At 52.9% G+C, this 27,367-nt stretch overlaps 1 protein-coding gene across 4 annotated transcripts in view; it reads right to left on the bottom strand.

The window, feature by feature from the left end:
* PDE9A (phosphodiesterase 9A) overlaps positions 1 to 27,367 on the bottom strand; it is a 92,349-nt gene that overhangs the window by 47,890 nt on the left and 17,092 nt on the right. For all 4 annotated transcript variants that reach the window (XM_073887022.1, XM_073887021.1, XM_073887020.1 and 1 more), the window contains exons 2-4: positions 15,923 to 15,993; positions 14,736 to 14,813; positions 11,341 to 11,384 (exon numbers count right to left, since the gene is read on the bottom strand). In XM_073887022.1, the coding sequence (XP_073743123.1) occupies positions 11,341 to 11,384; positions 14,736 to 14,813; positions 15,923 to 15,993 (193 nt within the window). The remainder of the gene's footprint in view (positions 1 to 11,340; positions 11,385 to 14,735; positions 14,814 to 15,922; positions 15,994 to 27,367) is intronic.

The raw sequence follows: 27,367 nt of genomic DNA, 5'->3' as shown, positions 1-27,367 counted from the left end.
GAAATCCTAGGACTCTAGTAAGTAACTACCCAAACTAACAAATGAATTAAGCAATGTCAGAAGAGACTATTTTTACAAACTAGCAGCAGACAAATGGGAAATTAAATTCAGATCGATAGACACACAGATCGATGAAACAGAACAGAAACACTACAAGGAGGCCCACACCTAGACAGACAAATAATTTTCAAGAAAGGCATCTATGTGATTCAGTGGAACAAGGAAAGTCTTTTTAACAGGTGGTGTTATAGCAACCAAACACGTGTATAGAAAAAAATGATGGCCAAACCCTACCTCACACCACCCACAAAATTAATTTAAATTGGACTGTAGACTAAAATATAACAGCTATAACTCTAAATCTCTTAAAAGTGTATCTTATATTTTCACCTGGGGGTAGAAAATGAGAAGACACAGAGAATACAATACATAAAAGAATAACTTGTTAATTTAGACTTTATCAAGTTAAAAATTTCTGCTCATCAAATGCCCTCATTAAGAAAATGAAAAAGGTAAGCCACGAAATGGGAAAAATATTTGCCATACACATATCTGGCAGATGACTTATATCCAGAATATATGGAATTTCCTGCAACCAATGATAAGAAAAAAAAGCACATAAGCCCGTTTACAAAATGAGCAAATACCTAGAACAGACACTTCACAAAATAAGATATTCATATATCCAAAGACACATAAAAACATGCTCAACAATCATTACATCATCTGAGAAATATAAATTAAGACCATAAGGAAATATAGATAAGATAAGACCATAAGGGAAGACATACCTACTTGATGTCTAAAATTTAAAAACCTGAGAACGTCAGGTTGGGTTGTGTGTGGAGCACCTGACCCCTCCCATACGGCTGGTACGAGGGACAACGGCACACCCTCTCGGGAAAACAGCGGGGCATATTCTTACAGAGTTAAGCATACATTTATCATATGAACCAGTGACATCACTCCTGGGTTATGACCCAAGATAACCACAGATACGGCCACGGGAAGATCTGTACCATGTTTACAGTGGCTTACACTGTAGACTACCCAAGGTCGCCCAAGAGGAAATGCAGTGAGCCAGCAATGGGGTGCTTGTGAGATGGAATTCTACTCAGCAACACAGACGTGAATAAGCTACATGCACACATCCTAAAAACATGCTGCTGATGGAATCCAGACTGAAATGGCACCTACTGGATGACTGCACTCGTGGCAAGAGCCAGGACGGGACAAAGTGGTCCGTGCTAACGCAAGTCAGAACAGTGGCTTCTTAGGGCGTGTGGCCACCATTTCTGTGTCACCTAATTCTGTGGTCAGGACACAGATTCCCAAGGCCTCGGACGACTGTGTGCTACCCACGTGTCTGCCGGCAACAGCTAGGTGCCATGGCCCTTGTTGGCAGGACCACCCCGAAGGGAGTGGGACGTGCGATCCCGTGAAGACAAGACAGTGGGAATGGGGCAAGCCCCTTGGAGGCAACCCAGGAGGAGGGCTTGTTTTCATGGCCACACTGCATCTCCTCCTTCTGTTTCAAAAACCATGCAAGTCAGGGTGACTGAGGCTGATGACAAAGTTCTTGGCAATGAAGCTGCACTAAGAATAGAAAACATTATTAAGGAGCATTATTATCGCTCATAAGCAACGCATTTGTGCTCACATTCCAAGCACGCACTTGCCTGGCAAGTGACAACACCCAGCACCCCGAGTGGTTTTAGACCTTCGGGGTGTTCCTGTCCTGTTAGCTGTCAGCCGTGCTAGGGAGGCGCGACTTCAGCCATTCAAAGCCACGCGCTGGGTCATTACCAATGACAGCTGCCGTTTACTGAGCACTTACCAAGTGGCAGGCGCCGGGCTAAGCATTTTGTGCAAATTGTGTCATTTGTCTTTGCAAGAACCCTGCGGGGTGTGTTTTCCACTTCTGGTTCTGCAGGGAAATTGAAGTGCAGTGTGGTGGGAAGCTGTGCTGAGGTCATTTCACCCAACTGACAAATGACCGGGGGCAGCTCCCCCAAAGACAGGGAGCTGCGTGCAGCAGTGACCCCAGGAAACCCTGGAGTGTGTGCGGGACTGAGGTGAGCAAGGGAAGAGAGCCCACGGAGGGCGGGCCCGCGCGGGACTGTCACAGTGGGGCGTGGGGGGGGCACCTGCAGCTCACCTGGAGGGGGGGCCTGAGTGACGGTGTCGTGTCGGTGACCTCAGAGACCTGTCCAACACCCACAGGGTCGCCGCATATTTGTCCCTTGGCTCCCTCTTGGGGGGACTGCTCCTGGGCGGTGACAGCCCTCAACACCTCTGGTAGCCTTGCACCCGGGAGGGGAGGTCTGCAGGCACTGGGCGGGGGGCAGATCTCAGGTCGGAGGAGGCTGCCGTGCCCATGGCGTCAGCAGCCTCTGATCTCTGCTGCTGAGCATGTGCCGGAGTTTGAAAAAATTTAATATTTTATTTGACCCAATGGATCTCAAGACACTGCATTTCAATACGTATCACACGAAAACGTGCACACCCACAGTCACTGGGGCACCACGCACAGCAGCCCAGAGGGGAAGCAACCCAAATGCTGTCAGCTGGTGTGTGCTTATGCAGCCTGTGGCTCGTCCCCACGCCCGGACATGGCTCGGCCACGAACAGGAGTGAGGTGCTGACATGAGGAGCCCCGCCAACGCTGTGCTCTTGGTGGAAGGGCCAGACGCACAAGGCTACACAGTCCATCACTGGAGACATCCAGACGGGCATCTCCATAGTGACAGTGGTTGCCAGGGACCAGGGTGTGATGGCAAGGGGGGTGTGAATGCCAACAATAGGTACGGGGCTTTTGAGAGGTGACGGAAGTGCTCTGGATTTAGACGGTGGTTGTGGTTGCACAATGAAGCGACCGTTACTAAAAACCATGGAACCGTCACCTTAAAATGGGGCATGTTGTGTTTGTGAATTATATCTCACTAAGAAAACATGAAATCAATCAGAAACTGATTAGCGGGGTGTTTTACATTCCTTCACATAGGCTGAATCTTCACCATCCTGCGTGTATTTTACAGTTAGAGCACCTGTGTTTGGACTGTGGTGACCTTCTCTACCCTGGTTCCCTCCTGGTGGAACAGCTCACTGCCCAGAAACCCCTACGGCTGCAGTGTTCCGTGGTGTTGAGATTGTACCAAGTCACAGGTCAGCCAGGGTGAGTCCCGGGCATTAACCGTGACTCCTGTTTTATAAGCAGTGGGGAGCCAGTCTGGGGGGCTCAGTTTCTCTACGAGACCCAAGCAGACAAGCACATGTGGCCAGATCCAGACGGGATCCCTTCTGGCCTGGCCTCCCTGAGTCTCGAGATGTAAGAACCAGCACTGAAGCTGTGAGCCTTCCTGTGGAAACAGGCAGACAGGTGCCCCGTGGACGGAATTCTGAGTAACGTTCAAGGTGCAACCAGGCACCCCGTCACTCCCATTTAGCCACCTGTCACCTCTGCTCCGTGATGGCTCCTGATGTGTCTTTCTGGCTCACTTTCATTTTCTGTCCTTGGGAACAAGGACAATGAGGCTGTTAAGCAGGAAGGCCTTGAGTCACTCATGATCTTTGCCCAGGAAGACAGAAATGAGAGAGGCTCAGCCTGGGTCAAAAGAGAAATGATCCGTGACATAGAAGAGCCCCAGACAGAGCCTCAAACCCCCCACCATGCTCGGGGATGATCCGTGACATAGAAGAGCCCCAGACAGAGCCTCAAACCCCCCACCATGCTCGGGGAAGCTCAGCCCTGGTGAGGCCCGGCTTATGGTGCAAGAACCCTCCTTCCCCTCCAGCTCTGATCACAGTGGTTAATTGAGGGTGAAGCCGTTCCTCCCATGTTCTCCTCCATAGGCTCCTGTGGACAGAGGACATGTGGGCGGGCACAAGGTAACTGGCTGGACACTGAAATAATGTATCTGATAATTTGGAAAATGCCCTGTTTGCGTTTGAGCCGCTCAGCTCCGGTAAAACTGATGGGCGGTTCAAGGCTGTTCAAAAGACTCAGCATCCTTGTTCTGATAAGATGCATAAAATCCATACCATGGTCTTCGTGGTTGCTATTAACTTTATTTCATCTGTAAAAGAGGAAACCAGTCTATCCACATGGTTGTCTCCTGTGTTGAGGCAAAGAGAGTATTTTTCTAACAAGGTGTTTGGTAAACACAGAAGCTCCCTGTTTACAGGGGACAGGGCGATTCCTGTTCTGTGATCCTTCTCTGCTGTGGGTGTTCCTCGATCTTGAACAGGTGCAGGGGCACCTGCCACAGGTGTGGGGCCCGGACCAGGACCTCAACCCTTCTTTACTACAAAAAGTCATGTTTTCCACAATGCTTTCCTGTGAATACCGAAGTCACAGAACAGCAAGACTCTGGGCATTTCTGTATTGAACAGCTCTCCTAGGACGAGTTTGGAGCATTTATTGAAATGTGGGCTCAGCAGGAAGGACGGGGGACCGCAGGGCCAGGGACCTCAGCAGCTGCATGCAGGTCTGGACCCCAGGCTCCTACTTCCTTTCCTGAGCTGCTTTTTCCTGCAATTGTGAGTGTGGCCTGTTGATTCATGGACCACGGGGGCTACTTTCAGCCACACTCAGGGCTCTGGATCAAGGCTGGGCTGGGCACTGATGCACGGGTGATGGAGGGGCATTTCCCTGCAGAGAGTCAAGAGTTAACATTCGTAGAAAAAGTTCCAGAGGGAAAGACAGAGCTCCATTTCCTTACTTGTCTCAGGAAGCCTCAGGCCATGGGGGGGTCTATCCATAAAGGGAAAACCTGGAATGCCAGTAGCCTTGAAGAGAAGGGGTCCTCACGCACCAGAGCCCGGAAAAGGTGGGGTCAGCCTGACCGTCAGTGTGCACAGAGCGAGGGTGATCTGTCCCATGCGGCGGTGTTCGTGATGCTGGGGAATGCACACCTTTGGAGGAAATCCACTTCTGGCTGCAGAGAACATGGCTGCTGAGTTCCCCAGACTGCCAGGTGCACTCTTTGCTCAGGTCGTTCCCTTAAGGAGCAAAACCCACCTCCACTGGTCCAAGTTGGGCCCCAGAGTTACACCGAAATGCCTCTTTATTCTTCCTCCGATGACCATCTTGTAAATATCTGTGCACAGCTGCCCTGTCCCCCAGTCTTCCTTCCCAAAGGTCACACCTGTCTGGTCTGCCCCACACTCAGTCTGTTTTTGCTTCTTTGTTCCTCAAAGGCTTCGTTATTCTGGCCCCTCTGTTCTGGATGGTGGCAAGAGGCCAGCATTCTTCTTCCGATGGAATCCTGTGCCTGAGCGCTGGGTCTCAGGGCTCTGTCCTGGGTCCCTCCTGCCAGCTCCCTTCCTCTCTGGGGAGCTCACCAAGCCCTGGCTGCAAACACTGCCATCATCACCACCATCAGTCTCATGGCACCTCCGTAGTGGAGAGGGAGCTGCAGCCTCCTCCAGACACATCTAGTCAGCCCTGGTGCCCACAGCCCCACCACACTGATTCGTTCCAAAGTGAGCTCCCTTCTCCTGGAAGGAAGCTGCGACACCCTCAGCTTGTTCCCTTGTTGGAGGTGCTGTTCCTTCTCAGTGACCCTGGAGGCTTCTCTGACTCCTCTTTCTTTCCTATCCCATGTCTGCTCAGTCAGAAAATAAGCTGGGGTCCTCCCCAGAACATGCCAGAATCTGACCAGTCCTCACCACCCCCATGGCCCCCATGCTCCCCTCTGCCTATGGAATTAGAGCAATAGCCTCCTGATGGGGCTTCAAGGTCCCACATGATGAGCCCCTGATGTCCCCCAAACTCATCTCCAGGAGTTCGAGGGAGACCCCAGAGGCATCACACCTTAGCAATAGCACTGAACTATCCCTGGAGTAAAGGTCCTCTACAACGGTCCTAGCGAAGCCTAAAAATAGGTCTCAAGGACATCAAACTGATTGGTAAATAATTTAACTGCCTGCCAGGACAGAGCCCACACGCTTTAATGGGAAAAAACAAAATCCAGATGAGCAGTATGCAAAAAAATGCACACATGGATCTATACAAAGAAATGTAGAAGAAATATAATTGACTGTTGAAAGCAAAAAATGATTAATAGTGGATTATGGGGTTTAAAACATATGTAGCATAGAAGTAAAATGTATGACATAGAGCATTGGGTGGGGATAAATGCCAGCACTCTGCTCTAAGACCCCACATCATCAAGAGGTGGTGTAATATAATTTGTGATATGTCAGTGATACAGTTTGTGAAACCTAGAGCAGCCAAGAAGAAATAAAATGAAGAACAGCTCAGAGACTGAGAGTGGAAGAAATAACACAAAAGAACAGCTCAGAGACTGAGAGTCAGTATCCAAATGCTCAGTATCCAAAAGATATAGGAAAAGAGAGAAAAAATTTAAAAAAAAAGAATGAATGAAATAAGCAAAATGAGTAGTAGATTTAACCCAACTGTATCTATGATTATGTTTATTGTAAATGGCTTAACAGCTCCAAATGAAAGGCTGAAATTGCCAATATTGATAAATGCTCCCAATAAGAAACCTGCTCCAAATAGAGACACAGATATATTCAAAGTAAAAAGATGGAAAGAGTATAACATGTGAGCACTAAGCCTAAGAAAGCCCAGGTAGTAGCTGTATTAACAGGAGAGAAGGACAATATAATAGAACCAAGGATAAAGGACACATTTTCCTAAGGCTAAAGGGACTGACCCATTAAGAAGATACAACAATCCTAAATAAGTATGCACCCAACAACAGGAATAGAAAATGCACAAAGCACAACCTGACAAACTGAGAAAAGCAGTGAACACATCACAAAGGACTCGGATCTTTCAATACCCATCTTTCAGTAATTGATAGAACAAGTAGACAGAAAAATAAAGATACAGGAAACTTGTACTACATTATCAACTAACTTGACCTAACTGATACTGGTGGAATATTCCACCCAATAACAGCAAGATACACACTCTTGCCAGGTGTATCTGGAACAGTCCCCAAGATACACCATGCATCTCAATAAATTAAAAAAAGACAGGAGTCATACAGGGTCCACTTTTGAGCACAATGGAATTAACTTAGAAATCAATAACAGAAAGATAACTGGAAAATACACAACCATTTGAAAATCAAACATGCACTTCTAAGTAACAAGTGGATCTGAGTAGGAACTACAAGGTAAATCAGAAAATATTTTGAGCTGGATAAAAATGAAAACACAACACATCAAAACCTATGAGATACAGCTAAATTGTACTTAGAGGGATATTTTTAACCTCAAATATTATGTAAAAAAGAGAAAGATCTAAAATTAATAATTGAAACTTCCACCTTTGGAAGCCAGAAAAAGAGAAGCAAACTAGACGCGGGGTGGGTAGAAGGAAGGAAATAAAAAGGTAAGAGAAGAAATCATTGAAATAGGAACCAGACACACAATGGAGAAAACCAATGAAGTTCAAAGCTAGCTCTTAAAAAAAGAAATCAATAAAATGTATAAATCAGACTGATTAACTGATTAAAAAGAGAGAAGATATAAATTAGTAGTATCCTGAAAGAAAGAGCAGGTCTCATTCCAATCCCATAGACATAAAAGGGATGGCAAGGACTTCCCAAGCTCCAACACACCAATAAATTCTCAGATGAATCTTTACTGGAATGGGCAGCACTTCCTAAAGTCAATCCCAAGTACACAGAAAACCCAGACGCACTTACCTCCTAAAGACACTGAATTCATAGTTTAAAACCTTCCCACAAAGAAACTCCAAGCACAGAGGATTCACTGGTGAATTCTATGAAATGCTTAAGGTAAAAACAGTGCCACCCCTATACAAACTCTTCCAGAAGGCAGGAGGGTGGAGCATTTCCCTCAACCCATGAGGCCAGCATCACCCTAAAGCCCAAACCAGTTGAACATATTGTAAAAAAATAAGACTATGGATCCCTTGTTGATATAGACACAAAAATCTTTCATAAAACATTTGTAAATTGAATTCAAAACAAAGAGACAGTATGCCATGGCCAAATAGAGTTTATACTAGGAATTCAAGGTTAAAGTTTTAAAATCAATCAACAGATCCACCACTAACAGAACAGAGGAGTAAAAACCACGATCATCTCAATAGATGCAGGAAAAGTATTTGACAGAATCTAACACAAATTTATGATTAAAACTCTCAACCAATTAGGAATTAAGAAAAAAAATCCTCAACCTGATAAAGGGCACCTATAAAAAACCCTACAGCGAACATCATAACTGATGGTGGAAAACTTCACATTCATTCTAACATGAGAACACAGCCAAGAATCTGCATTCTCACACCCTATACATCTCTTGTACTAGATACCCTAGCTAGGGCAACAAGTCAAGACCCCAAGAAACAAAAGAACCGGAAGACATCCAGATCTAAAAGGAAGAAGCAATTCTCTATTGGCAGATGTACAAAATCATAGGAAATCTACAAAAAGGCACTAGATCTGCTAAGTGAATTTAGTTAAATCAATACACAAAGCCAACTATATTTTTAGAAACAAAAAACTGCTGGAAATTGACCTAAAAATCTATTGACAATAGCATTACAAATATTAAATGCTTAGTGATAAATTTATCAACATCTATTCAAGAACTTTACCCCGACGACTATAATATGTTGAGAGATATTAAGAGAAACCTAAGTAAATCGAGAGATGCCATATTCATGAATTAGAAGACTCAACATTACAGAGAGTAATTCTTTTCGAGTGTTCTATGTATTCAATACAATTTCAAGGTCCCAGCAGACTTTTTAAATTTTTTTTTAGTAGCAACTGACAGACGGATTCTAAAATTTATTTGAAAATAAAAGGAGCTTGGGATAAGTAAAATATTTTTGAAAAAGAAGAAAGAAATCGGAGGACTTGCTGGTTTCACAACTTAACCGTGAATGCACAGTAATCAAGACAGCGTGGCAGGGGTTTGAGCACAGACGTGTAGTCAGTTGATGGAACTGGATGGTGAGTCCAGAGAAAGACTCACACATACATGGTCAACTGAGTGTTAACGCGGATGTCGCGATAATTCACTGGGGGAAAGGACTGTCTTTCCGACAAACGTTCTGGAGCAAGTGGATATCCACACAGAGAGAATGAACGTCAGTCCTTTTCTCCCCCACCTGAAGGAGGGCTGGACTGAGCAATGCCTTCCAAAGAACAGAGTAAGGAAGGGGAAAGACAGTGACTTCACAGCCCAGACGGTAGTGAGTCGAGAGGATGTCCTGGAGGCCCTCATTCCTTCCCCAGATCCACACCCCTGGGCTGAGCATGAGAAAAACATCAGACAAACCCAGCCTGGGGGACACTCTACAGATGCTCTGAGGCCAAACAAGGGGAGTGTGAGCACCCGCGAGACCAGGGCCAACCGGGAAGACCCCGTCGATGAGCGCACGACGGGCTGGACCGCGGCTTGGACGCTGGAGGGGAAAAAGGACATCAGGAGAAAAACTAGTGAAATCCGAAAAAAGTATGGGGTTTAGTTAATAACGATGTAAAAAATATCACATTTGTTACCAAGTCAGGGGCTCGAGTACCTTTTACGTTAAAAAGGAATTTTCATTCTAGAAAAAGTTAGAACTCCTACTTTATTCTAACATCTACTATCAAGAGGACTGAATTAAGAGCTTTCAAAGAGCTTCTAAAGCAACCAGTACCCATGTGTAAACACTGTCAGGTGTCAAAGCGAGAAAAGGCCCAGATGCCTCAGTCCCTCATCACTCACTGCCCAGCACCCGACGACGGGTGGCTTCAGAATTCTGTTCTTCAGAATCTTACAAAAAAAAAAAATCAATCTTATAAAAAAATAAAAATTAAATTAACTTCACAGTTTAAAAAGGAAAATAAGCCTCTACGTTTGGCGAGGCCATACACAAAAGTCAACTTGAAATGGATCACAGACCTAAATGTGCAAGCTAAAAAAAATAAAACTTGTAGAAGAAAGCATGGCCGATGACCCCACAGACAGGGCATGAACTAAGATTTCTTAGGGTACCCAAAGCGAAACCATAAAAGAACAAAATGGGTCCTCCAGGCCTAAATCAGAATCTAATACTTCTACTCACTGAAAGGCTCTGACAGGAAAACGAAACAGTGAGTCAGGCGGGGAGAGAATATTCACAAAGACACATCTGACTAACGGGGTGTGTCCGACAGATCAGGAGCGCTATTTGACAGTATGGGAAGCAAGCCTCCACGATGGTGGCAGTTCACGGAAGAAGATTTATGACCGGTTAGTAAATACTTTCCCCCTCGTTAGTCACTAGGGAAACACAAATTCAAATCCAATGCAGTATCACCATACGCCCATTAGAATGGTTCACAGGAAAGGGGCGGACAGTCCCGAGTGCAGACTAGGAGCACGCACACACCGTGGGTGGGAATGCAAGGTGGTGCTGCCACTTTGGGAAAAAGGGATTAGCTTTTGTTTTGTTTCATTTCGTTTTGTTTTTTAAGTGAAACAAATACAATCCCGTTCACTCCAAGAGAAATGAGAATACGTGTCCCCACGAGGCACGCACTTGAACGCTCATGGCAGCCTTATTCATGAAGGCCGCAGACTGGAAATAAGCTGGGTGTCCTTCGGCAGGTGGGTGGGTAGTCACACTGTGGTCCGGCCATACCATGAAACCTCCCCAGCAATAAAAAGGAATGACACCCAACACACAGACAAGTCTCAAAGACATTAGGCTGAGTCAGAAATTCAGAAAGGAACACATGTACTATGTGGTATCTTTTATACGACGCTCTGGGACAGACAAATCTACGGTGTCAGAAGGCAGGTCAGCTGCTGACAGAGAGCAGGGGTTGAGGGAGGGGGTTCCCTGGGAAGGGGCACAGAAGAACCTTTTCAGATAATATAAATGTTCTGTGTCCTGATTCTGGTCAACAGTTAAAGGGGGGGGGATACATTTTTCAAAACTCATCAAAATGTACACTTAAAAGGGAACATTTTATGATGCATGAATCATGCATAAATAAGGGAAAAGATCCAAAAGGAAATGGGTTTTAGCAAAACAACACCACTGGCTACACGAAGCATCCTGGGGGCTGGGGGCTGCAGATGGCCCACCTTGGCGGCTCACGGTCTGAGTGAGCAGGACAGGCCCTGTGTCCAGGACGACACGGGCGGAACGTCACCCAGCGCCCTCTGAGTCAGTAAGGGACAGCATGGGGGGGAGGCCCCCAAGGGGCTGTCGAGGGTGGAATCTAAGGCAGGGCTTTGGATTCTGTAATAGCACAGGGTTTTAGATTCAAATGCTTACCTAATAATATATTCAACCACAGGGGCAGCCTGGAGCCTTCTTTTCTTTTAATTTTAAAAATGATAGCAGGGCCTTACCAGACAATTGCTTGACGGCCACAGGTCTCACTTTGTAGGGAGTGCTGCAAGACAGAAAACAGTTCCCCTGTGAGGCGCCGTCAAAGGTGTTCTTGGCGCGTCTGCTGGGAGAGATAAGCCGCTCGGGATAAATTAGAATTCAGTGGATTAGGGTTTTTTTTTTTTTTCCTGAAATTAGTTTCTTTGGCTGTTCTGAGCTTCCTCGTTCGGAAGAACTCCAAATACTTTAAATCTATCATTTAAATGATGAACTTCCTCTGTGATGTTCATTATTTGGTGAACTGAACACATTTTGTGGCCCACACCACGGCTACTCGGGTGCGGGAGACCCCGCTGGAGCTGCCCGAGTCCGCCGGACGGACGCCCGACTGATGCGGGAGGCTCTGTCCCGGGCCCGGCCCGAGCTCACGGCGACTGCATCTCCCAGGTGCACGGGGGAAGACGGGCTTTGCCCCTCGGCTGAACGTGCACTTGGTGATGCCATCCCAGTGGTCCGAGGCCCAGAGCGGATGGGAGCATGTTTGCCCCTGACACACGAGGACCTGCGGCGGAGAGGGAGGGAGGGAAAGCGGAGCCACGGAGAAGAGGTCAAAAACAGCAGGAATACGCAGTAGCTGATAACAGTTTTTCAGAAAGGCTCCTCAAGAGGGATGCTGTTTTTTACCCGGTAGTTTAGCAAAATTTCAACAAGCAGGCTGCAGGGGCCCAGGGAGGTGTGTGACAGTGTCGCGGGCCGGGGTGCGCACCACCACGGTCCTGGGAAGGGGCCCGGCGGGACTGGTTAACGGACGATATTCAGTCCTCTGACTCAGCCCGTGAATTTAGGAACAAGGGTGTCAGATGAAACACTGGCCCGTGGGGACGCCTTCACATGTCACTTGCCCATGTCATCCGTTTGTCCGTTCCGTCGTTCGTCACGAGTGCTCTCTGGGCTCAGGTACAGGGGACAGAACAGTGAACAGGACAAAATGCTCCTGTCCTCAGGGATCCGACAGTCCGTGTTCAACTACACACTGGGGACGGGTATCACCGCACTGTAAGAACGGCGGGGCGCTCCGAATTTTCGGGCCCCGGTCAGCAGGGCACTGAGTATCTACTCGCTGTTCCGTGGAGTAAGTCCGCGGTCAAAAAGGGACGTACGTGTGCAGGTGTTGACCCGAGGGGATGGCGGGCGGACCGAGCGTGTTACGGAATAACAGAGAACGAGCACAGAAAATCTGGAGGGACTCCGACGTACCCCACTGTCAGCAGTGGTTGATGGGGATACCTGTGGTTTAACAGTTACAGGCCACGTGGAGAACTCTGACCATTGAAAACACGAATAAAGTATAAAATAAAAACTGGACGACAGAGTTATCCTGGATGATGGATGGACAGCTCCATGAGGGTCCCTCCCGGCACAGAGTGTCGAGATGCGAGTCCACGCTGTCACCTCTCCCCTGGGAGTACCCTGTTCTCACTTAGGAAAGGGCCCTGCTTCAGAAGGTCTTCTGGAAGTTGGTTACTTGGAACTAGGGGTTCATGTCCCTAGAGACTGTGTCATAATGTGTCTCGGTTCTGGCAGCTCAGGTAACACCTTGTTTTGAATCTGTGTGGGTTTGAGCACTTTCTTACATTTTCCACGCTTTCCATCAGTGGCCCTCGCCCAGGGCTGCACACCGGAATCACCTGGTGAGCCTTAAGCACTCCCGCAAAACTCCACATTGAACGGGTTCTGGCAGGGGTCTGGGCATCGGTGCCTTTGTGAAGATCTCCGGTAGTCCTCGGCAGGGCTGAAAGTCACTGGGTGAGTGGGACTGGTTATACTGGAACGGACGGGACCCCCAGGCGGTGGGAACGAAGAGAACCAGAGCAGACGGGGCTGTGCTGGGGACCGCTAGAATGAGACCTGGGAAGGGGGACGGGTGCGGGGCTGAGCAGGACGCCCCTGAGCGCACCCACCTCCCCAGGGCGGACGGTGGGAAGCAGACAGAGGTGGCAGGAAAGCCAGTGGAGGAAGGGGAGGTCCCATCAACGGAGGGGGCAGAGGGGTCCCACCCAGCATCACCACCAGCACCTGGGAGCCCAGAGAAAAGCCAGTTCTGGGGCTCAGCCCCAGAGAGACAGAGAGTCAGAACCTGGGGGCAGAGAGAGGGAGGGAGAAGGGACAGCCTCCGCGGAGCTGGGTCAGTGGTTGGTGACCTTTGAGCGGATAACCAGTAGCTCCGTAAAGAGAAAACGCCAAGAGGGCTTTTGCACCTCGGCACCCCTGGCATTTCGGGCAGTGAGTGTCGGTGCTGGGGCCGTCCTGCGCACAGTAGGGCCGGTAGCAACAGCCCTGGTCTCTGGCCGCCGCATGTCAGCACGCCTCCGTCTGTGGCGGCCGGAATGTCTCCAGACGCAGCCCAGTGTCCCCAGGGGAACAAAACCGCCCCCGCCGACAGCCTCCGGGAGGGAGTAAAGCGCTAGGCAGTTTCGCTCAGAGAGCAGGTCACCCTGCGCGCCGACGGGGCCCGGGTTGGAGTGAAACGTCCGCCCTGACCTCGCAGACATCAGGGGTGACCAGTCGCTGGAGACCTCGCTTCTGAAGCGCTATCCGGTCGGGCCGGGGTGGGTGTGCCAGGATTTATAAGGATCTCACCGGAGTTGTTGGGGAGCTGGTCAGCCCTACTCCTTCTGGGGAGCCCCGAGCTGATAATCAAGAGCCAGAGGGCATGGGGCAGGAGCTCCTGATGGACGAAATTTGGGAAGACTGATGGGCACAGTTGGTGAGGGGGCCCAGTGGAGGCATCTGGGGGCACGGAGGAGGATGCTGCCCGCCACAGACCACGGAGCCCGAGGGACGGTGTGGCTGGGAGACTCGTGATGGCATTGTACCTCCCACGGGGTTTGTCTGGCCTTTTGCACTGAAGCCTTAGGTGTGCCCCTGCCAGGGCCTGGGGGGTCCTGCACCCAGCCCGGGGGCGGGGGGGAAATGGCCGACAGGCCGGCTGCTGGGGGCAGGGGGGAGAGCAGGTGCTCACTGCTGGGTGCTCAGGTGTGCACACACCTTGGGTGCCAGGGAGGACCTTCTGAGGACCTACAGTGAGGGTCAGGGAACCTTCCAGAGCAGGACAGGGGGCAGTCAGCGCACCGCCCTGGGGCCTAGCTCCACTGCTCCTCACTGGCCTTCAGGGCCTCAGTTTCCTCCTCTGTGCCTCCTCAGGGGACTCTTGTCACGAGCAAGCCCTCAGAAGGGTCCCTGAGCACACCTGCACCTTGTAATTATCTTGGGAAGTGACTGGTCTGCAAAGGACCCTCCCACCCCTACCCCATCTTTGGTTTCAATTCAGATTTTCCCACAGCAGTGAATTAAGGGGACAACCGTGGAGCCCGTCCTGTGTGTGTAGAGAAGTGCTGGAGAGGCCGCCGCTTACCGTTCTGAATTGGCGGGCATGGTGGGGTCGATGGACACCATGGCATCGTCCGCGGTCAGCAGGGAGATGGTCGTGTTCCTGGAAGACATGCTGTGTCAGTGTCCCCATGGCGCAGGGGACAACCGCATGGGTACTGGGGCCGGCTCGGCCCCAGGACATGGCCCTGCCTTTGTGCACACACAGGTGGCCGTGCGTAATTCCCAGTGCTCTGTCCATTCTGAAGGAAGCCACGGGCGCGGGGGAGCCTCTCCTAGGAAGCACCTTCGGGCGGGGAGGCAGAGTCTCCCCACAACCTCTCATCCCTGGGGCCTCTGGGCGAGCGGTGTGGCCTCGACCACGTTATTTAAGCCTCTGTGGTCTCCGGGTGCGTGCGTTGGGGGTGACGCCCGAATCTCGGGGTGCTGTCAAGAACGGTGTCTATTTCCTAGCACAAAGCTCAAAGACGCCCCAGGCTGCGGGCTGTTTCTGCAGCTACAAACTGCTGTTGGCCGTAGTTCCAGAGGGCGTCTCGGCCTGTCCTTCCCTGCCTGTGACACTGCTGCCGACCGGTCCCCGCCCTCGACCCGGGTCACAGCTCCGGAGTTAGATGCCACACCCCGGCTACCCCTGGCCATTCTACAGTCAGAAAGTGAGGATAGAAGCTGCGCTCGAACAGGCTGCCGACTGGGGAAAAAGACTCTTCTGGAAGTCTGCTGATTCTATGAGGGGATTACTGGCCTTTCCAACTACTTTCTGTAAATCTGTCTTCCCAAACGTTGCTCTGTGGCAACCCCCTCCGCCACCCCCGAGACAGAAAATATCACCTGCTGGATCATCTCGGGCTGGGGGGCCAAAGCCAAAACACAACCACTCTCCTCTGTCCTTTCTTCAAAAGCAAATAAATAAATAAAAGGAAAAAGAAACCCTCTTAAGACAGTGGTTTCTGCCTAATTCCGCCCAGTGGTTTCCTGCCTGCACAGCGCGGTGCTGGTCTGGCAGGCTGGGGACAGGCCGTGGCCCACACCTGTGGGGCCTCACTCACTGATCGGAAAGGGCCCCTGCGTTCAAGGTGAGCCCACAGGGCCCTGGGCCACCTGTCACCCTTCAGACCCGCGGCTCACCCTCCCTCCCAGGCACCTTCCTCTCTAGGCGAACCGGCACCCTGCTGGTGGGGGCGCCCTGCTGGGGGTGCGGTCCGGACCACTCACCGGGGCAGGCCGGTGGCGATGCAGAACAGGTCCATGATGTCACTGGAGTTGCAGTACTTGCTAAAGACCACCTGCAAGACACAAGGCACAGGGCCATGAGGGGCGGGCCAGAGCTGGGTAGCGGGTTTCCATGGCGACGTCAGGGTCCCCGAGCTTTCTCTCCGGCCCAACCTGCAGGCTTATCGTAAAAAAGAGACGACGTAACCATGGGCCCGGGAATGCCACACGTATGTCTTGTCACTGAGTCTGTCCATACAAACTGAAGACTTCCTTCGTTTGTTTCCTGAAAACGGTCTTGAGGGTGAAGCTCTCACCCACGAGACACACCCACTCAGGACGGTGCTGCCACATGGCTTCATGACACCCCACCTCGGGGAGTCTCCAGTGAGACCTGGGGGCCATGATGTAAAAAACAAAAGAACTCTTTATTTTTTTAAGGATTTATTTTTATTTATTGGAGAGAGAGAGAGAGCGTGCAAGTGGGGGCAGAGGCAGAGGGAGAGAATCTCAAGCAGACTCCACGCTGAGCACAGAGCCCATCATGGGGCTCGATCTCACGACCCCGAGATCATGACCTGAGCCGAAATCAAGAGTCGAATGATCAACCAACTGAGCCATCCCAGGCCCTCCCAAAATATCTTTTTAAAGGTCATTGGCTTAAAAAACAAAGATTGCCTTTATGGACTTCGAGGGCTGAGGCTGTAGGACTAAATCCAAGGGGCAACACAGTGGGAAAACTCCAAAGTGAACTGGCCGTCTCCACGGTAAAAACCATCACGTGCTGGCAGGTGCACAGAGCCTGGGGGTCCAGTCCTGGGGACGGGAGAGAAACGCGTTTGCATCAGCATCTTTGGTGCAGGGGGTCCGATGGTGCACCTCTGCTCCAAATCCCTCCCTGGGAGAGGGCTTCAAGTACAGCGAGGGCTCTGATCTCCGTGGCTGATGGGGCGTGAACCATCCACACCACGGCCCCCATTTCCACCCCAGGAGAGGGTTTCCTTCCACATTTTCCCTGGCTGACTGCCCCTTCCCCTCACCCCTGGGAAGGGCGGGCACCTTCCGGTGCCCAGAGCCCCGCTTTCTCATCTAAGAGCCTCAGGATATCCCTTCATGGGGACAGTGACTATTCTCCCCCATGCACCCAGCCTTCCTGTGACTGACACCACTTCCTGCCTGCTGCTGGCCCCACCACGCTGAGACCGAGCTAGCTCACCTTCTCTCTACCATATCTGCACGTGCAGATATGCATCGGTGGTCCGCCCTGTGCACCTGGTGGCCGCCGCCGTCCTGGTTCAGCCGGGATCCTGCCGCGGCCCCTGTGCCGGTCCCCGCTCCTGGTCCCCCCCAGCTCCCAGCCCTGGTACTCAGACCCAGTCATGCCACTTTTCTGTGCAGAGACTTTTGCTGTCCCGCGTGCCCCACAAGCCCAGCTGGTCCACCTCCTTGGCTGGGCACGTGGGGGCCGAGGGCTTGTCCCTTCCAGCTTGGGGCCTCACCAGGCACCTATCCCACCTTCCCCGCGGGCCATGGAGCCCCTCCCCAGGCCCTCGCTCGGTGCCACCCCTCCCCTCTCTGGATGCCCCTCTCCCCGCGCCTGGCCACAGGACAGAGCCTCCCCACCCCCCTGCAGAGGAGCCTTGACTTTATCTGACCATGTGCCAGGCCTGCGTTCTCACGACAGCGCGTCCCCAGTGGCCCCAGCACAGGCCTGAGCGCCAGAGTCGTGCCTCGGCTTTTCCAGCTGTGCCGTGAGGGGTGAGGGGTGGGGGGATTGAGGCTGGGGTCCTGGCCATTTCCCCCCCTGGCACGGCTCTCCTGCTTTCTCAGCTGAACCTTTGACTGTGCTGGTGAAGGGCAGGGGTGAGTGGAGGAGGAGGCTTGCAGAGGGGAAGGGAGCTGCTCCCCACCGACCCCCGGCCCTGCCGGGGAGATGCTGTTGATGCTCCTCGGCTGGGGCTGCCGACTTCCGGGCCCTGGCATGAGGATTCCGAAGCCGGGCATCTGGGCCGGGCCCTGGCCCCCTGCATCTTGTTTACCAGGCTCCCCGGATGAGCAGCTGACACCCGCGCTGTGGGGTCCCTCCTGCCGGGGAGGGGCGGCTCCTCTGTGGCCTTGTGCAAGTGTCTTTGTGCGTCAACTTTATCTTCCGTGGAATGGGCAGAACCAGGCAGCCGAGGGCTCCGTTCTCCCGCGACACCTGCCCCAAGCCTCTGCCATCACTACAGGCCAGCTTGGGACTTGGCTGGGGAGGACCACCTCAGACCCGAGGGAGGAGGACGCACTGCTCCGCGTTGAGGGCCAGACTCCTGGGGACCGGCCTCTGACCACCTCGCTCGGACTGTGTCCAGACCGTTAACTCTGTGGCTGAAACACAGACTACTCCACGGGATCGCCATGCCCACGCTTGGAGGATGAGAGTGCATATGGCAGGGGGCCTTACAGGGGACGCGGGGCGTTTGCCGTGGTCGTCTGCCGTGGCTTCACCCACGTCTGTGAGTCTCTTGCCTCTGGAGGATGGAGTGCTGGGCTCGCCTTCCCAGCCTTGGAACGCAAATCCCAGAAGCTCTAAGACACGCAACCACGGGCCTCCTAGCGAGGCCGACTCGGGCGGGCCCAGCAGGCATGCTGACGCTCTCGCTGCCCCCTGCAAACGGCCCGGCCGAACCCTGCCAGGCCGGTGCTGCTCGTGAGCCAGAAGAACCCTTCTCTGAGATTATTTTTGACTACCGGCCAGGAGGCTGTGAGGAAATCTGGAATAAACAGAAGGGATGCCGCTGTGTGTCCGCTGGGAGGTGATGCCCTGTCACCTGTAGATCGGTCTCGGGATTCCTTTCTTGCACACGAGTCTACGCTTCTTTGCTTTCTCTTCTGAGCTGGCTGTAACATCTTACTAGTTCCCTCGCTCTGCTAAGGACGACTTTGGCGTGGGGTCACTCTATCTGCATGCGAGCCACGCTGGTACCTTAGTGAACACGCCGTCAGCAGGGCCGAGCAGGGGAGAGGCGGGGGCGCAGTGGCGGGTGCGCCCGGAAGGCGGCGGCCGTGCTGGGACTGTGGCGTTCTCCACCCGCGGCCCGAGAAGCCCTTCAGCTTAGCTCAGGTGCTCCTGGCTCTGGGAGAGGCTTGCTCAGCCTGGGAGACCCCCAGGCCGCCTTGGCAGGAGGCCACATGGCTTTTTGTTCACATGCCGAATCACTGTGCAAGTGCTTTGTCCAGCGAAGAAGTGCCAAGAACAAGTGTTGGTAACAGGAAACATGGAAGGGGGATGTGCAAGCAGCAAGTCAGCAGAGAAGCAAAGACTTTGTGCTTCCCCCAGCTTGAGGCAGTGAGGGCTGGCTCTCCCAAATCGGCACGGCCGAGCTGCCAGACCCTTTCATGTGGTTCGACTGGGAGCCGGGATAAGAGAGCAAGGCGAGAGACACATGAGGATTCAGGGGGCCTCTCGCCTGCTGGACACTGACCTTGCTTCTTGTGCAGCAGCGTCCCGGGAATGTCCGTGGGAATTTCTGGAAACTTCCCGCCGCCCCGTAACTGCCCCATGCTGGGGTCGGAGCCAGAGAGGCCCCCGCTGGCCCCGCCAGCCGGCGCACGCACCTGGCCACAGCACCTGGGCTCCCAGGTCATTCGGGGTCTGCACTCGGACCAGCCTCCTTCCAAGGACAGCTGTGGCAGGAGCAGCGGGAACAGGAACGGGAAGCCCAGTGTCCATCCCCACCAGCTACGCCTTCTGCCCACCGGATCCCCTTTCACACACCACCCCGCCTTGGGGAAGACCGTGACCACTTGGAGCCCCGGTCCGCCATCTGTATATGCTGTTAATCACACCTGCTGTCAGGGCAGGAGGAGCGACACAGGAGGGCAGGTTTCTGGAGGCGTCATGCAGAACGTGTCGCTTTAACACAAACCTCGACACCAGCCACCTCCATTGCCCATGGCCCTCACGGTCCCTGCTGGCTCTGGAAGCCTACATTTTGCAGGGCAAGTCGCCAGTGGGTCCTGAGTTGCCGAGTGCCCCGGATGGCTTTCTACCACATTTTGTTCGGCACCTGATTTTCCTTTTGTAGAACTTCCAATTTCCCACCTGTGGGATTTCCAGAGCTTGAACAAACATCTAACCCAGCTCTTCTGCTTCCCTGTGTCTTGGGGAGGGAGCTACCCTTGACTCCAGAAAGGCAAACATGGAGGTGGGGGGGGGAATCCCAAGCTCACAGCACCGATCCACAGCAGATCAAGACAAGGAAGAGAGACAGGTGTACCAGAGCACACACAGTTTGACTGGGCTTTCTGGCTCTGCTCACGGCTCGACCAGCCTTGACCCCTTCCTGTCGAGCAGCCCAGGAAGGGGGACCCGGGGCTCTGGACGCGCTGGCTGGCTGGGGCACCTTCTGACAGGTGTCCTCTGGCCTGTCCTTCCAGGTGGGGACTTAGGCATGAGATCCAGGGACAGCAGCAGCCAACCCATACCAACCAACTGGCTGTTCGGCACATTCCCTGCAGCCCCAATGGGCAGCCCTGGCTCCTGGTGGCCCTGCCCGTCCTTGCGGCCTGACCTGTGAGCCTCTGTCTGGTACCCCATCACCTTTCCTCACGAGAAGACCTTTTATGAAGCGACTCAGAGCTGGTGGCAGTTGGGGTGAGTGCAGGGTCGTGGGACTCCATCGTGGGCTGACCACACTAGGTCACCCACGGGATGAGTAAGGAAGAGCAGTCCTCAGAGGAGGGGCACAGGGAAGGCACTCGTCACAGAGAGCCAAGGGAGGCTGTGGTGAGGGACACAGGAGAGGAGAGCCAGGCCCGCCCGGGCTCCCTGGCACCCCAGAGCTGGGCCTTTCCTGGGGACTCACAGCATCCTTACACACCTCCTTACATCCATGGACCCCACGCAAACCCAGACTTCCTTGAACTGGCATAACAACATTTCTGTTCCCGAGTATCAAAAGCACTTCGACCAACATGCTTAGAGAAACAGGTCCGGTGACTGCAGAGCAGACAGACGGAGGCTGCCGAGCCCATGCCCACGTGGCCTTTGGGTTAAAGAGACAGGATGGGCAGTTTCTAAAGGACGGGGTCTGACTTCTCTTCGGTTCTGAGTCCAGAGGCCTCTTCCCAGAATGGGATTCTATTCATGAAGGGCCCCGTGGTCTGTGTTTTCCTTTGTCTCCCTGGATGCCCCCTTCAGAGGCTCGTGGAGGGAGCATGCAGAAGGGAGCCCCTCAAGGTTGTGTTGTCTGTGTGCCAAGGGCAGGAGGACGGATGGGGCCTCCAGGCCGCAGTGCCAGCTCCAGGCAATGCAGAGTTTCTTGCCGTGATGTCAGGCAGGCGAAGACTGGATCACCGCTCGACCGGAGCTCCTGGAGGGCACTCTGCGGTCGTCCTGCAAACCCAAGCCCAGGACACAAGAGCTCCCAAGTTCCATGGAAGAGCTTTCGAGCAGGACTTTCCACGGAGAAGTGAAGCTGCGTGTCCAGCATGAAGTGTTCAATGAGGATGTGAAAGGGCATCATTCACCACCAAGGGAGAGGAGATCCCAGTGAACGATGAGCTGCCTGGCACGTTCTGGGGCAGAGACAGGACTCCGATGTGCACCGAGAACAGCAAGGACACGGGGGTGCAGTGGGGGCCCCAGACCAGCAGCGGTGACACGGCGCTCACCCACAGACTGGGGCGGCCCCACCTGTGCTGGACCTTTTCCAGAAGGTTCTTCCACCCACTGAGAGGGCCTCAGCATCCGGGCTTCGGCACCCTCAGCCAGTGGCAAGCGGCCAGGGCTCCCTCGTGTGCCCCTACCACTTCAGGCTGTGACCTCCTACCCTGGACCACTCCTGGCTCACCATGCCCCACTTTGTGAATCTGAAAGCTGGGGTACGAAGGTGGACAGTAAGGAGGGACTGGCCTGGCCACATACCTCCGGTGACCAAGCCTTCAGCTCAGCAGCAGTGTGCACCGCGTGGCCGTGGCTTGGGCTGTGACACACATAGACTTCACGCAGCCCCTGCTCCAGCCGGGGGAGAGTGGGGCTGGTGTGCGCCCCCACCCCCACACTCCTGGCCTTGCTCGGCTTCCGACGGTGGCAAGGTAGGCCCAGCAGTGGCTTCCACGTCTACGCCAGCTCTGACCATGGGCGGCCGTGGCTGCCATGATGTGTTTCAGACGTGGAGGCCGTGGCTTGCTTTGTGGAGCCCGGAGCCTGGCGTGGCCCAGCTGCTCAGGGGACACTGGCTGCCCCGGAGGGCGGGTGCCGTACTCCTCGTCTGCCTGACCCCAGCTCTGATCTCTGGAGAGTGCGTTTATGGGATGTACGTTTCTGGACTGAAATCTGTGCGTGAATTCTCAAAGTAACATTTAAGGAGAGTGGTCTTAATGTCCACCATCTGCCCTCCTTTGGCTTTTCGCCTTCCTCTTTTTAAGGAGGATGACAAGCAGCTGTGGGCGTGATCAGGTGACAGCCAGTCCGGATGCACAGAAGCACCGTGACAGTGGTCTGTTATCTGGGCGTCACAAACACAAATGACTCGTGGCTCCCTCCCTGTTTACTCATTTCAGCATCTCTTCAGCCCAGCTGTGGTAGGACCCGTCGGCCAAGGAAGTGACTCCTTCTTCGGAGCCATCAGACGCTCGGGCCAGAGGGGCAGGAGTAAGAGCCTCACAGAGCAGAGTGGGCTGAGTGTGCCAGGCCCGCGAGCGCCCGCCGGGGCCTGTGTTCCGTGCACGTACATGGGGGGAGGGGGGCAGACCCCCAGCTCCGCCTCCCGCTGCAGTCTGAGGTGCCTCCTTGCCGCTGCCGGGAACGGCATTGATGGGCTTATCAAATTCTTGTATGGATGGGCATGAAGCCAACCACTGCTAGCAGCCGGGGTTCTTGCACGGATATTGGTGGTGCTACGTCATGAAATGCTCCCCATCCTGGACAAAGAAGAGAACCAACTGGCAGTTTAGGTTTGGGTTGAGTTTTGCAGGCTGGGAAAGACAAAAACCACCACTATCACAAGAAGAAGAGATCAGGGTGTGGCTACGCCCAGGAGGGGACTAGGGACCGGGCGGGGAGGGGGTCGGTGGAGGTGCCCTCCTGAGGGAGCCGAGTGTCCCGGGGATCTCCTCTGCGAGGCCGGCTACCATCTTTATCACCAGGGGGACAATCTCACGAAGCTGGCCACCCACGATGGCCCTCGTCAGCCTTCGAAATCACAGAAAACATCTGCGGCACCTCTCAAAACCATGAAAAAACGATCTGTGTCAGACATGTCGTGCTTTAGGGGCCGGCTGTTTTCAAACACGTGCTTACGTTCATTGTCTTGCTGTTACTGTGTACATAGCCTGTGACTTTTTACTCAATTGCCTTAGCAACAGTTTTCGCAGAGCTGCTTGGAACTTGGAGTAATGAATCTCAAGCAAAATTTCCCTCATTATAATTCTACGGTGGTGTCCCCCTAGTGATTTTACGTGGCTCCGGCTGAAAGGCAGAGCCAGGTCTGTGGACACCATACTGCTGGAGACCTCAGGGAGGAAGGGAGGAAGGTGCTTTCTTCTTCTATCACGTTGCCCTTCCCACAGAGGGAGTGAGCTCGGCTCCTCCCCGCGGGGACCCGGCTCCTTGTTCCTTCCTCTGCTTAATCAGAACTGGATGCTTCTGGGACATTCACGTCTGGCCCCCTCCGCGCTATATCCACACCGGCTACTCCTCTCAGCCTCCTGGATGTTCTTAAATCTTGGCGTGAACACTTCATCATACTTGTATTTGCTCTTGTAATTGGTGATGATGCCCATTAGTTATAAATGTCACACTGACCTCAGAAATCTCTACCCAACCAAAACAAGGGTGCCAACTTCTGAAAATAGTCATACCGGCCTCTCAGAAAACAGGAGGAAATAAGCAAAGTGACGACAAGGGAAAAGTGATGACAGCCCAAATCTGGAAGCAACCAGATGCCCTTCAACGGGGGAATATGTCAAACACACTGAGGTCTGTCCACATCGCAGAACACTGCGCAGCAATAAGAAGAAGTAAATTATCGATCCACACACCCACTGGATGGATCTCAAGGGATTTACGCCGAGTGGATAAAAGCCAATCCCAAAAGGTTCCACACCGTATGATTCCATTTATATGACGTTCCCGAAATGACACAACTGTAGAAATGGAGAGCAGATTAGTGTGAGCCAGGAGTTAGGGACGGGGTGGGCGGGGGCAGGAAGGTGGAGGAAGCGGGTGGGTGGGTCTTAAAGGGGCGGAACCATCCATCTTGTGCCTGTGGTGGTGGCTGTGGGAATGTGCCTGCGTGATGAAACTGTATAGACTCAATACACATATTTGAACAAGCCCAACAAAACGGGGGAAATCTGAGTAAGGTGGTGGCTTGTCTCGCTGTCAGTATCCTGGCTGTGACACCGTACTGTAATTTTGCAAGAAGTTACCATGGGGGACACGGAGTAAAGGGTACATAGATGTCTCTGGGTTATTTCTTACAACCACGCGTGACTCTGTAATTACCCCCAAGCGTTTATGTGAGACAGCTCTGGCCGGGGGGTGGCCAGGGGGTGCCCTGCCTGGAATGTGTGTCCATGCGGCCCTGGTGGAAAGCGGTTTGGCAAACATGCACCCTCTGACCCAGAATGCCATTTCCAGGAATTGCTTTTGAGGAAATACTAACAGCAAACATAATAAGAGCATTTATGAAGTGCCAGGCTCCATTCGGGCACTTTCCACCAGTGAGCGCCTGTTTGCAGCCATCCAAACCCCTGACCCGTTCCGCCACTCCATAAGCGAAGATGCACGGCCGGGGAGGGTCATGCAGAAATGGAATTAAGCTAAATATCCCACCAACGATGGAATGATTACATTTTAGGATGTCTCCATGATGGAACATTATTTTGGCATTAAAATCATGTTTTTGAAGACTCCCTAATGCTATGTTGGAGAGTACTGCTGATGTAATGCTGAGTGAAATGATCAGGATAAAATATTATGTAAAAGAGACACACACACACACACACACACACACACACACACACACACACACACACACACACACACACCCCAGAAACCAGGAGAGGTCCTGAAATGCCTGCCGGTGCCATGGATTCTTTTCTTTTCTTTTTATGTGCTCTGCGTTTTTCAAATATTCGACAATGAATATGCAGGACTTTTATAAGCAAGAAAAAAGTTATCTAGATCTGGAAGCTGACGCTAGTCACTGATAAGAGGACTAGTTTATGAACATTCTCTCCTGATAGCACGCTCCACGGCATCGACATAAAATTCTTATGAGAGAGAAAACAGCCTTTACCATTTTTTATTTGGAAAGAATATTCTTTGGCATTAAGCCAAGCAGATGAGGAAATTAACCAGAGGACAAAGCCCAGAATTTAAAGAGCACTCAGCAAGGGGTGGGCGAGCTGGGGGTGAGGGGGAGGCCCTGGGAGAACATCAGGGAAGTAGGGGGTCGCAGAGAGAGTGTGGGAGTGTAGCAGAACAGGAATCCAGAGCAAAAACGAGGCCAGGTACCTCCTGGGATGGAGCAAGGAGGGAGTCCGTGCCTCCGGGCTCGCCACGGGTACACGGACCTAGCAACTGCAAGAAACCGGGGGGCTGGAGGGACGCCACGTGGCCCCGGGACCCTGGGGAAAACCGGAAACGGCAAAGGGCAGGGGGAGGCCGGGGAGGGGGTCCTGTCCCCAGCAGGTGCTCTGAGTGCCTGGGACGCAGCCAGGCCTCGCTCCCCATGGGCCAGGATTTCCAGGTAAAGGATTTCCAAGCTCCAGACCTTATCTGAACACCCCTGAGATCCACCCATCTTCAAGACCCTGCTGGAGTGAGGGTTTTGGTGACCAGGAAGGGTGTGGAGGCCTGGGCCTGTCTCTCAGGAGGCTGCAGTGAGCCTGGGCAGGGGCCCCGAGGGGTCTGGGCCAGCAGGTGGGCTGAGAGCAGCTCAGGCGGGGAAGCCAGGGCAGACTTCTGAAGGGGCGCTGCGCTGGGGCACGGGGGCTCGGGACAGCGTCCTGGTAACCCAGATTCGGGTTTCCTTTCTTTAAGTAGCCCGACTGAAACTCCTTTAGACATAATTACAAAGCACCCCCTCAGCTCTAATCACCTAAATATCAATGATTTGAGGGGGGACATGTTATCTTTGAGGTCAGGCTCGCTCGATTGGTACCCACGCGGCTGCCACGACCGCTGTCCTAAGACGGAGTCCTGGCCCCCAGGCACGCAGGTCTGTCCTCATCTGCCAGACTGTGTAGGCCAGGGCGCTCCTCAGGCAGCGTTTTGGGGGCCGACAGAACAAAATGAAGCTAACTGAGCCTGCAGCTGCCACGCCAAGCTCCCAGTTCCAACGGCGGTGCTCCCACAAGGACCCCCTCTGTTTCCATTAATTCTTTAGTGGGTGCTATCAATTTGAACTTCTAGAACAAATGGGGACTAATACATGTCACTTAATTCTTATGTAACCCTCATATTTTAGGATGGCATGTAGGATTTTGTGTTCAGCTGCTAACACGGGGCAGATCTGAGCACTAACTCTGTGGGCCATCAGGGCAGAGGAGGGCTGGCAACGGGGACAGTCAGCCGGTGGAGGGGCTGCTCTCAGCGGGCTCCGTCTGAACCGGCAGGTCCTGCTTTGTCTGGAGCCTGTGCCATTCCAGCTGTTTCACATCCCCTGGATCACCCCCGGCTGGCCGCTGGTGTTGGGAATGTTAGGACGGTTCATTACGACACACAGAGGGCCCGGTACACACTAAGTGCTAAGTTGTGTGGTCCCTGTGATTGCGGGAGGGGTTCCTTGAAGCCCTTCTCTGGGGATGGGGATGGGGATGGGGAGGCTCCGCCTTGACCCCTCTAAGGCCATTTTCCCCAGCAAGAGCATCGAGGGCACCCAGCTCTGACGTCAACCTGTCGGCATTCCTGTTCCGTAGAGTATGGCCAAGAGGGTGTGCCCTCTTGGGAATGCCGTCAGAGCGCAGGCTCTATTGGGCTGACTGATAACCCCGTATTGATTCTCAGCCACGTTCGACTGTATCCAGACCGCAACAAAAACTCGGGTCCTAGCAATTCAACTGTGTATTAGTTACTAGAATCAGCAGGTAGGAGTTAAAAAAAAAACAAAAACTTTGAGAGGCTCAGTGATCCATGGGATCTCACTCTTGTTAGTGTTAGTTTTCTCTTCCGTTAAACATGGAAGGAAGTCTTCGGAAGATGAGTTCGCTGTGGGCAGAACTGTGGGCAGTTCCTTTGCATCCCACGGAGCACAGGATCTGTCCATCGGGGAGCACTGGTGCTCAAACATCCTCCCGTGCAGATGAGCTGAGGCTGAAGTCCGCATCTGCTGGTTTGTGTTACACTATAATGATGCCAGTGCCACCATCATTACCTCCTCCACCGCCTCCTCCACCACCTCCTCCATCACCTCCTCCACCACCAGCACCATCTCTGCCATCACCTCCTCCACCACC

The sequence above is a fragment of the Callorhinus ursinus genome, unplaced genomic scaffold (genome assembly GCF_003265705.2).
Source record: "Callorhinus ursinus isolate GAN/ISIS: 27379988/994484 unplaced genomic scaffold, GSC_fseal_2.0 scaffold75, whole genome shotgun sequence".
Classification (NCBI taxonomy): Eukaryota; Metazoa; Chordata; class Mammalia; order Carnivora; family Otariidae; genus Callorhinus; species Callorhinus ursinus.
Note: the sequence above shows the minus strand (reverse complement) of the source record. Positions and strands in the feature narration are given on the sequence as shown.